An 11,369-nucleotide genomic window follows, 5' to 3' on the forward strand; every position below is an offset into this window, starting at 1 on the left:
TCTTTGCCTATATTTTTAAGCAGCAATACTCTCTTTAAACAACAAGGGTATTCTGTTGGCATTGAGTTAGAAGATCTCTCAATGTTGGCTAGATGCCTGAGTCTGGAAACCACTATGGCATTGGCTTTTGAAGAATTATCCCCAAAGGCACTATCAAAAAGTGCTAGTACAAGCAGTAAGTGTATGAAACTATGCTTCTTAGGACAATCAGGGTACAGCTGTTATTGGTGCAGTTAACAAACTTCTGACAAAATTAAGAGCAATTGCAAGAAATCAACTGATGTTTGTTATCTTAAAAGAATCCCCAGCAATTTTTGAGAGGTTATATTGCCTAATAGAAATTAATAGAGTTTTTGTGTTAAATATATATGATATATTTTAGACTGAGTTCTAAATACCTAATTTAAGCATTCAGATTATAATTGTCACCTTAGTTCACAGAGAAACACTCTTCAGAGTATTCAGTGATTACTGGCAAAGATTCATAACAGTATAGATAATTTACTAATGTTGTGGTATGTTGATCAAATATTCAATAAAGAATCATTCTCTGTCTATAAAGATGAGGAAAAAGATTAAATAAAGTATGTAAAATTCAAAAGAAGGGGAAATAATCAAGAACAAAGATTTTCTAATGGTCGGACATGATCATCTTTAATCAGGCCCTTGAGAATGGCTCCAGAGATTTCAAAAATAATTAGCACAAGATTCAACGTGTAGTAACACGTAAAAGGAAGCCATCCAGACACATATAAGTATGTTGTAATAAAAGAGTTAACATTCTCTGAAGATAGAAAGACGTGCTTCATGAATGAGTGTTTCTGTACGTGACTACTTGCTGTTGCAAGGAATGCATGCCATAACATCTGCTAGAATATATATGAACAGAAAACTAACCCAATGTACAACTCAAGTGAAGCAGGTCTCCAGAGACAGAACTCATCCTGCTTAGAAACAACTCACTGATGGAGCTGCCATTGAGTCAACCTTACTTCTGTAAGTAAACACCCTCCTCTGTGACTCTCTTAGTAAAAGTATTCAGTTCAGTGTTTCTATGAAATGCATTCTTTGGACTCTTTGATTTTCCATCTGGTGTGAAAGATATTTGTTCATAGTTTATCAGGAGTCAAATTCTGCATGGCCTTTATATTATTGTTTAAAATTTTTTTTTTCTTGAAAGAAATTGTACAATGGTCCAAGAGGCAATTGGATTAGTAGATTTTACCATCCTTTGATTTGAGACATGTTGCAATATTCAATGAGAGTCTGTGTTATCTTGTCTTCTTTTTTGAGGAGAGAGAAGAAGGAGGAGTGTTCCTAGTATTATACGAGTAAAACTGATGGGAATCATTAAGCAGCTTCCAATGCATAAAACACTTTCCAGAATAAGGAATACATCTCAAATGTACAATGTTTTAGAGTTCCATAAACTGTAAAACATTGAGGGTGTAAAATCAGTGGATTGAATTAATCTTATCTCAAGGCCCAAGAAACAGAATTCTGATTGTGAACAAAAAGTACTGATAGTTGGAGTTCTGCCTTCTACCTTAGCCAATAATAAGCCATTAGAAAAAATAATTTGAACATGCATTCCTTCTCCAACCTGAATACATTCACATTACATTAAGAGAGCCTAATCTGCTGACTAAGTATGGGGTAGATCAACTTAAAAAATGTTCTTAAGATTTTTCTTTGAATTTTTATTAGATATTTTCTTTATTTCCTTTTCAAATGTCATCCCATTTCCTGGTTTCCCCTCTGAAAATTCCCAATCCCATCCCCTACACCTGCTTCTATGAAGGTGTTCCCTCCAACCACCCACTCATTCCTGCTTCTCCATTCTGGCATTCCCCTATACTGGAGCATAGAGCCTTCAGAGGACCAAGGGCCTCTCCTCCTATTGATGACCCACAAGGCTATCCTCTGCTAAATATGTGGCTGGAGCCATGGATCTCTCCATGTGTACTTTTTGTTTGGAGGTTTAGACCCTGGGAGCTCTGGGAGGTCTGGTTGATTCATAATGTTGTTCCTCCTATGGGGCTGCAAACCCCTTCAGCTCCTTCAGTTCTTTTGTCAACTTCTCCATTAGGGACTCCTTGATCAGTCCAATGGTTGGCTGTGAGCATCCACCTCTGTGTTTGTCAGGATCTGGCAGAGCCTCTCAGGAGACGGGTATATCAGGCTCCTGTTACCAAGCACTTCTTGGCATTCACAATAGTGTCTGTTTGGTGACTATGTGTAGGATGGATACCCAGCTAGGGCAGTCTCTAGATGGCTTTTTCTTCAGTCTTTGCTCTATACTTTTCTCTTTATTTTTTTTCCAGTGGGTATTTCGTTCCCCCTTCTAAGAAAGATTGAAGTATACACACTTTGGTCTTCCTTCATCTTGAGCCTCATGTGGTCTATGAATTGTGAATCTGATATGCTGTCAAGCTGCTAGTGTACATTCTTTTCAGGTTTGTTTTACAAGCACTCAGAGCTATGAGTTTTCCTCTTAGCACTGGTTTCATTGTGTCACATAAGTTTGGGTATACTGTACCTTCATTTTCATTGAATTCTAAGAAGAATTAATTTCTTTCTTTATTTCTTCCTTGACCAAGTTATCATTGAGTAGAGCATTGTTTAGCTTCCATGTGTATTTGGGATTTCTATTATTTTTGTTGTTATTGAAGACCAACTTTAGTTCATGGTGATCTGATAGGATGCATGGGATTATTTCAATCTTCTTGTATCTGTTGAGGCCTGTTTTCTGACTGATTATGTGGCCAGTTTTGGAGAAGGTACCATGAGGTGCTGAGAAGAAGGAATATTTCTTTGTTTTAAGATGGAATGTTCTGTAGATATCTGTTAAATCCATTTGGTTCATAACTTCTTGTAGTTTCACTCTGTCTCTGTTTAGTTTTGGTTTTCATGATTTATCTGTTGATAAGATTAGGGTGTTGAAGTCTCTCATTATTCTTATGTGAGGTGCAAGGTGTGCATTGAGCTTTAGTAAATTTTCTTTTATGAATGTGGGTGCCCTTGCATTTGGAGCATAGATGTTCAGAACTGAGAGTTCATTTTGGTGGATTTTTCCTTTGATGCGTATGAAGTGTTCTTTTCCTTTTTGATAACTTTTGGTTGAAAATTGATTTTGTTCGATATAAGAATGGTTACTCAATCTTGTTTCTTGGGACACTTGCTTAGAAAATAGTTTTCCAGCCCTTTACTCTGAGGTAGTTCTGTCTTTGACTCTGAGGTGCATTTTCTGTATGCAGCAAGTTACTAGGTCCTGTTTATGTATCCAATCTGTTAGTCTATTTCTTTTTATTGGTGAATTGAGTCCATTGATGTTAAGAGATATTAAGAAAAAGTGATTGTTGCTTCCTTGCTGTTTTTGTTGTTAGAGGTAGAATTATGTTTGTATCGCTATCTTCTTTTAGGTTTGTTGAAAGAAGATTACTTTCTTGCTTTTTATAGGTTGTAATTTCCCTCTTTGTGTTGGAGTTTTCCATCTATTGTCTATTGTAGGGCTGGATTTGTGTAAAGATATTGTGCAAATTTGGATTTGTCATGTAATATCTTGGTTTTTCTATCTATAGTAATTGAGGGTTTTTCCTGGATATAGTAGTATGGGCTGGCATTTGTGTTCTCTTAGGGTCTATATGACATCTGTCCAGGATCTTCTAACTTCTATAGTCTCTGGTGAGAACTCAGGTGTAATTCTGATAGATCTGTTACTTGACCTTTTTCTCTTACTGCTTTTAATAATCTTTGTTTTGTGTATTTCGTGTTTTGACTATTACATAACAGGAGGAATTTCTTTTCTGGTCCAATCTATTTGGAGTTCTGTAGGCTTCTTGTATGTTTATGGGCATCTCATTCTTTAGGTTAGGGAAGTTTTCTTCTATAATTTTGTTGAGGATATTTACTGGCCCTTTAAGTTGGGCATCTTCACTCTCTTCTATATGTATTATTCTAGGTTTTGTCTTCTCATTGTTTCATAGATTTTCTGGATGTTTTGATTTAGGAGCCTTTTCCATTTTCTTTGACTGTTGTGTCAATGTTTTCTATGTCATCTTTTGAACCCAAGATTCTCTCTTATCTTTTCTACTCTGTTTGTAATGCTTATGCCTATGACTCCTGATCTCTTTCTTAGGTTTTCTATGTCCAGAGTCATCTCCCTTTGTGATTTCATTATTCTATTTCCATTTTTAGATCCTGGATGGTTTTGTACAATTCTTTCACCTGTTTGGTTGTATTTTCCTGTAATTCTTTAAGGGACTTTTGTGTTTCCTCTTTAAAGGCTTCTACCTGTGTTGTCTTCTATTTCTTTAATGGAGCTATTTATGTCCTTCATAAAGTCTTCTATCATCATCATGAGACATGACTTTAAATTAGAGTCTTGCTTTCCTGGTGGGTTGGAGTATCCAGGGCTCACTCTTGTGAAGGAACTGGGTTCTGATGATGCCAGGTAGCCTTGGTTTCTGTTGCTTATGTTCTTGCCCTTTCCTCTCACCATCTGGATATCTCGGTTGTTAGCTTGTCTTGCTGTATCTGACTGTGGTTTGTAACTCCTGCCATCCTGTGTGTCAGTACTCCTGGAAGACAAACTAATTCTGGGATGAATTTGAGTATGAAGAGCTGTGGCACACAATAGCTCTGTTTGGCTGATAGAAACCTGAAGGATCCTGTCCCTGGCTGTTCCTTGAATACTGTGTCCTGATGACTCTGGGCTTGTCATTCTTTGGCCAGGAATTTGAGCAGAAATGGTGGTGTTACCTGTGCTCAGAGATGTGTCAGCACTCCAGGGAGACCAACTCTCTCCTGGAGGTATTTGGGTATGGAGTGCTGTGGCACAGGATCATCTTTGGGCGCTGTGGAACAGGATCAGCTCTGGGCACAGATAGAAAACAGAAAGATTGTGTCCCAGGCTGCTCCTCTGTTCCTGTGTCCTGAGGTCTTTGGGTGGGTCCCATAGAGCAAAAGTGGCAGTCTTACCTGTGCTCACATGTGTTCCTGCACTCCTGGGAGACCAGCTCTCTCTCAGTGCTATTTGGGTATGGAGCACTGTGGCACAGGATCAGCTCTGGTCACAGACAAACGGGAAGGTGAAGTTTTTGATGAAAAAAAATCTCTGATGTACGTTCATCATAAGTTAGCACTTCTAAGCTGACATCATATATTAGATAACACATCACATCACATCATCTTGTTAGTAATCATCATGTTTACTAACAATCATTGTTTGATGTATAAAGAAAGCAAAGAGTTAAACTGTTCTATCCCTTTGCTATGTGTCCAAAATGTTGACAAATGATCTGATGATTAAACATTGCATATTTTTCAAGAGTTTGGTGACATAAAATGAGCAAAAAGTCCAAATAAGATAAACAATCTAATAAATGACTTAAAATATAAGTTCTGAACTAATTTTAATTTCAGACATTTGTAAAATTCAGAAGCACTTCTGAAACAACAACAACACCAAAAAACATGTGAAATCAACTGCTCCTCAAAACTATTACACAGAAAAATTCACTTACCTAAGTACATGGAGTGAATTTGTAAGCCATTCCATATATCCCATATAAAATTATGCAGAAAAACAACAAAAACAACAACAACAAAAACAAAAGAACAAAAAAGCTAAAAACCAAACGAAACCAAACAAACAAACAAACAAAAAAAAACAAAACAAAATAAAACAAAAAAAAAAAAACCAAAAAAACCCAACTTTGACCAGATACAACTTTTCTGTGCCTAGGAGAACTCAGGTTAATAGACCATCTCTAAGTGACTTTTGTTTCTACATAACAGGGGCATTACTATTGCTGGTGGTGTCAAACTTGTTGCTGTGGGAAAAAGCTGCATCAATTCCTGCATGTCAGGCAAATGAGGGTGGCTGCTGGGACCCGCTTGTGGAAACATTTAACAGTGCCATCCAGAGAGCTGAAACCCTTCAAAAACTGTCTAACCAATTCTATGTAGAGCTTGTAAGTACCTCAACTACCATATTAGTACTTGAACTTCACTAGAGCCTGACACACTAAACATTGTGACAGAAACATCAGAAAATTCACCTTCATGGATAAAAGATGGCCCAAACAAAGAAACAGGGACAGGGCCAACTGAAGAGTGTCATGAATTTCATAGAAGCTAATGATATTAATATATTTTCTCTACTTTATTAAAAAATAAAAAATAACTATGGTAGAAACTTTGAAAATGTGCTTGGGGAAGAACTCTCATTTTCCTGTTTTTTTTATTCAGGATCATGAAATTCTATTGGTCATGTTCATTTAGCACACTGCAGTACACTGTAAAAGATGTGCTTTACATTGAATTATATATTTGTAACAGAGATAAAGTAAAACATGTGAAGAGGCAAGAAAGAAGGAATGGAAGAAAGAAATGAACAAAGGAAGAAAAAAGAAAAAAAAAAGAGAGAGAGAGAGAGAGAGAGAGAGAGAGAGAGAGAGAGAGAGAGAGAAAATCTAGCCTTTCAAGAAGCCTCCAAATATTAGGAATTTTGGTTTACAGAATTTCAGTGATAAGTGTTTGTCCAATATCAGGGCAGGAATAAAAGTGTATCTATCTACCTTTTGGTGATTGTCATTTCTCAAGGTCAGATGAAAGAAACTATACAAAAAAAGTAAACCTTTAATGTGATGGGCATCAAAAGAATGATTCTCTTTTTGGAATAAACACATCGTCATATTTTTTTATTGACTAAATGTTATTTTTCTCCTGTTAACATGATTCAGTACCACAACCAATTCTCAGCTGGACAATTTGCAGATTTTGTAAGTACCTTACTTTCTTCTAGTTGTTCCACACTAAGATCCTCACGTCAATGATTGTGCTTTAGAAGAGGAAGCATTATACAGTATTTGTATTTCCTGTTCTTAATTGACAGTTTTCAACTTTTTAACCTTCATAGTTATTCATTAATCTTTCATGAATTAGCTGATTATTTGAAATAAGTAAGATATTCTAAAGTATACATTTAAGTAAATTAAATATTAAATCAATCATACAATGCCTAATAATTCAATACATAATATTAATTCATATTTATTATATTTTGTTGGCTTTGAGTTTATAGAGAATTTACTGTAAACTGTTTTATTTTTGTAAGCAATTTCATTCCAGAACTATTATAAACATGCCCAGCAACATTCATTAGTGTTAAATTAATAAATTCATAATTTTATTGTCTGTGTAAGGAAATGTCAGTACTTATTGACAGAAAATAAGAATATTAATAAATATATGCTATGGCTTTTTGCTGAGATACAATCAATGGAGTCTATTAAATCACTTAGTTCTTCGTAAATTGAATCTTTTCAGAGTATGCCATCCTTAGCATAACTTTTGAAAGTGAAGAAGAAAAGAAAGTAAGAGAGGAAGAATTTTATTCAAAAGTTAATTTTAAAAAAAGCCAACTTATATTACAGGTACAAAGTATAGATACAAAACTACACGACAGACAACTTCTTAATTCCTCAATAACTGTATGAATTACTTAGGTTAAAATTTACAAATCCACTAAAATACAGTAATATTCTTGCCATGAAGTTATTTATGATTTCTGAACTCTATATTTTGTTGTACTTGCAGAATTCACAACTGATTTGGCGGGATAAGGCTGTTGTCAGAGCTGCAACTTACTGCCATTCTACTCTCACTAATCCCCCAAATTGGGGAACTGAGCATGCAGATATTGAAGTGAGTTTCCTTCAAGGGCTTTTCACAGAACTCCAGAAGCAGTATATTGGGTTTGGGGTACTGTCAGTTATTACAGGCATTATGATAGATACGGTAATCATGCATGCAGGAAAAAATGAAGATAAAGTATAGAAAATAATCACATTATAGTACTGATAAATTATAACTAAAATACGGCAAAACAGTGTAGCAAATCGTGAAATACACCATTTAGAGAATGGTATTTTAGGAATGACCAACCACTCACATTTTACTTACTACTGTTTTAGGATTCTTTGAACTAAATTGACTATCCATGAATATTTACTTTCTCCTCCATCAGTGAAAACAATGTGGCTGTATTTATTACATGTTGCTAATGGATTCTGCATGATAACATTCTATGGTACTGAACACTCTCCTACTTCTTGGTTTTTACATCTGTCCTGGTTCTATTTCGTTTTACCTATCGCTTTATCCCTCTATTATTCTCTATGCATTAGCTGAAAACCTATTGACAAGAATACTCCTGTGAAATAATACTCTATGTTCCTTAGGATGCAACAATGCCCAAATTCATGAGGAGAAGGTCTACATACCATAGCAATTCTATTTTATGATGTGATATAGTTCTTCCCATAAACATGGTGCACACGAAGCCCTATTGAAAATGATTTTAACCACCTACCACTGCCTCTAGCTATCATGAGTCAAACTTTATTGGTCACTGTTGTGTATTAGCAAAAAAATTTTACATTTTGATGAAAAACTAGCCAAATAATAAAGAGCTCATTGGAAAGGGAGCTGATAGAGTTGCATGGGCAGAACAAAATATGATGACCCAACCTCAGAAAAATGCTAATTTTAAGCCATATAATGTGTGTTATTTTTTAGAAAATACACCAGTTGTTTAAATGTTATACTTTCGAACTATGTAACATCTATACATATGTCATATACACATAGTAAATACATGTCTCAGTTCAGCTTCTTTACACGAACATTACAGGCATCAAACCTTCTAAACTGAAATTATTTAGTGCAATTGTTCAATTGTGTTTCACAGGTCGAAGATTATTTAAAAACTTCTATCAATTATGTGGGTTCCTGGATTAGCCCTCTCTTCCATCTAGTGATTGAACTGAGTGCCATGAAAGATGTCCCTGAAACTATCCTCACAAAAGCCAAGGAGATAGAAGAGAACAACAGAAAAATCCTGGATGACCTTAGGTGGATACTCACCCAGGTGAGCACTTCCCATTAGTTATTCTCATTCATAAAATAGGTGGGTTGTTGAAATTAACAACAACAACGACAAAAACAATTCTGAAATACCTCATCTTTCCAGAGTGAAACATAGATATCTGATCTTGTTCACGATTTTTTAATAAAATAATGTTTCTCAACCTGTGTGTCATGACAACTTTGGGGGTCAAATAACCCTTTCACAGTGGTCATATAGCAAATATCCTGCATGTCAGATATTTACATTACACTTACTCAAATTAAAAAAATACAGTTATTAAATAGGAATAAAATTAATTTTATGGTTGTGGGTCCCCACAGAATGAGGAATTATATTAAAGGATCACAACATTCAAAAGTTTGAGAACCACTGCTCTAATACGTTGCAGGCATCTCCAACCTTTTCAGATGCTTCTCATCTCTTCCCAAACTGGGGATCAGAAATAAACACAGATATTCCTCTTAGGCATTTAAAGGATACCTTTCCTGGTTGGATAAAAAGAGCTCTGGACCTTCAAACACAGTCATCCCTAGGATCTGCATATTAAATCACCATCTGATCCTCATCACTTGTGAGATTTTTATACATAGACTTCACGGAGGTTGGATTAAATAAAATAGTGGTACATATTAGCTTCTGTGGAATACATATGCAAGGACATGCAAGAATTTCCTCAGTGAGTAATTGATATAAGCCCAGAGTCAAACAGAAATTTCTTACATTTCCTCTGCTTCTGAAAGGGCATACTTCCTCCATAATTAATTACATGTAAGAAATGCACATGACTTTTCATTACAGATTCTAAAAGTCTGACTGCTTGAGAGTCTCTTGGCTTAAATAAACGAAAACTCATATCTTTGATGGAAGCAGCACATTGCTGAATGTATTTCTCTGATTGAACACAGAAAAAAATAAGGACAAAAAACACTAACAAAATAATCAACAATTAACTAGATATCATTTTGATTTTTAGGTCTACCCTACAGCAGAGATGAAGGAAGAATTTCCCAGCTGGGAACATCTTTCATTCTTAAAATCAAGTGGCAAATATGATAAATTTTTGGCAATGTTTAACCTTTTCAACTGCCTAGAACATGATACAAAGTTCACTCTATTTCATCTCAGAATATTGAAGTGTCGCATAACTGGGAAAGATTGCTAAGAGAACATTTAGCATGTCTGCTTTAGAGATGCTCCAGGACAGTTCATTGCTGAGCAGTTGCTTTTAATTGTATACATTTCAAATGCATGTATGGGTATAATGGGTCTCCTTTTGAAAAATAAAAGCATTCTCTTTAGAAATGTCTAAATCTAAAACTCCTACTCATTGTTTGTTCATTGAATAGAATATATATATATATATTCTATATATATATATATTATATATATATTATTGATATATATATATATATATATATATATATATATATATATCAATAAAGTTAGGTTGCCCCAATCAGGTACATCACAAACAACATATGTTAATTTAGCAAATAAAGTTAAAGTTTACTTCAATTAAGTTGCATTTATTTCACAGAAAAGTAGTGAAATTCAAGTTACTCTAATCAAAGTGTAAAACTCATTATCTAATCCATGGATCTGAATAAGATTTGTAAAATTTTTTAATGCTTTATGTCATTCAGATTGTCCTTAGGAAACACTGCTAACAGTGAAAGCACAGCCAATTCAATACAATTGCTATCTGACTCCACAACCTTAAGGGGACTTAGAGGGAAGCAGGCAAGGACTGGACATGATAAAGAGACACTGAATTCCTGTGCAAGATTTACAAAACCTTGATTTTTTTTTTAGAAATAAATTGTTCTAAGATGCAAATACCAGTTAGTAATTATCTCTCAAAGATCTATCATAAGTCCAACTATAACTTTGCACTACCAGAGCATGATCATACATATGTTCTAAATATTTCTCTTTCTCTATGTCTAACAAGCATTTTGTTGCTCTTTGGTATTTTAAAAACAATCACATACTTCATATGATGCAAAAACTATAGAAACTATAAGAGCTATAAAATTGACAATCCCTTTGGATGTCTGCCTTTAAACTCTGATGAAGCAACAAGTGTCTGTCATTCTGACTCCAATTGTTCGGATACTCACTTGAAGACCAAGCTGCACATCTACATGTGCTATAAATGTGCAGGGCACATATGTTTAGCCCCTGCAAACTCTTTGGGTCATGGTTTAGTCTCTATGAATCCCCATGATAAAAATTAGTTGACTCTGTAGATCTTGTGATATCTTTGACAACTCTGGCTAACTCAGTCTTTCCACTCATCCACAAGATTCCCCAGCTCTGCCTGATGTTTGGCACAATGAATATTTCATGCAGTACATTTTGTGGGTCAAAAGTTTTGTAAGTGGGTTGATGATCTCTTCTCTCCACTGGAAGTCTCACGAGACTACAGGAGGTG

General features: G+C 35.1%; 1 protein-coding gene across 3 annotated transcripts; it reads left to right on the top strand.

The window, feature by feature from the left end:
• The first annotated feature begins 965 nt into the window (after window positions 1–965).
• LOC117714058 (prolactin-8A9-like) lies at window positions 966–10,097 on the top strand. 3 transcript variants are annotated; one of them, XM_034510674.1, is made up of 6 exons: window positions 966–996; window positions 5,797–5,975; window positions 6,747–6,785; window positions 7,603–7,710; window positions 8,756–8,935; window positions 9,909–10,097. In XM_034510674.1, exons 1-6 carry the CDS (start codon window positions 966–968, stop codon window positions 10,095–10,097), a joined length of 726 nt encoding a protein of 241 aa, XP_034366565.1. The 3 variants fall into 3 exon arrangements, with proteins under 3 accessions (XP_034366565.1, XP_034366566.1, XP_034366567.1); XM_034510675.1 differs by having other exon boundaries at window positions 5,800–5,975; XM_034510676.1 differs by lacking the exon at window positions 7,603–7,710.
• The last annotated feature ends 1,272 nt before the right edge of the window (window positions 10,098–11,369 follow it).

The sequence above is a fragment of the Arvicanthis niloticus genome, chromosome 8 (assembly GCF_011762505.2).
Source record: "Arvicanthis niloticus isolate mArvNil1 chromosome 8, mArvNil1.pat.X, whole genome shotgun sequence".
Lineage (NCBI taxonomy): Eukaryota > Metazoa > Chordata > Mammalia > Rodentia > Muridae > Arvicanthis > Arvicanthis niloticus.

What these genes read in the sequence shown, in the direction of transcription:
- LOC117714058 (XM_034510674.1), top strand. Translation starts at nt 966, where the DNA reads ATGGAGCTGCCATTGAGTCAACCTTACTTCT. An exon ending in ACCAATTCTATGTAGAGCTT is followed by an intron (nt 5,976 to 6,746) that starts GTAAGTACCTCA and finishes AACATGATTCAG; the next exon opens with TACCACAACCAATTCTCAGC. An exon ending in CTGGACAATTTGCAGATTTT is followed by an intron (nt 6,786 to 7,602) that starts GTAAGTACCTTA and finishes TTGTACTTGCAG; the next exon opens with AATTCACAACTGATTTGGCG.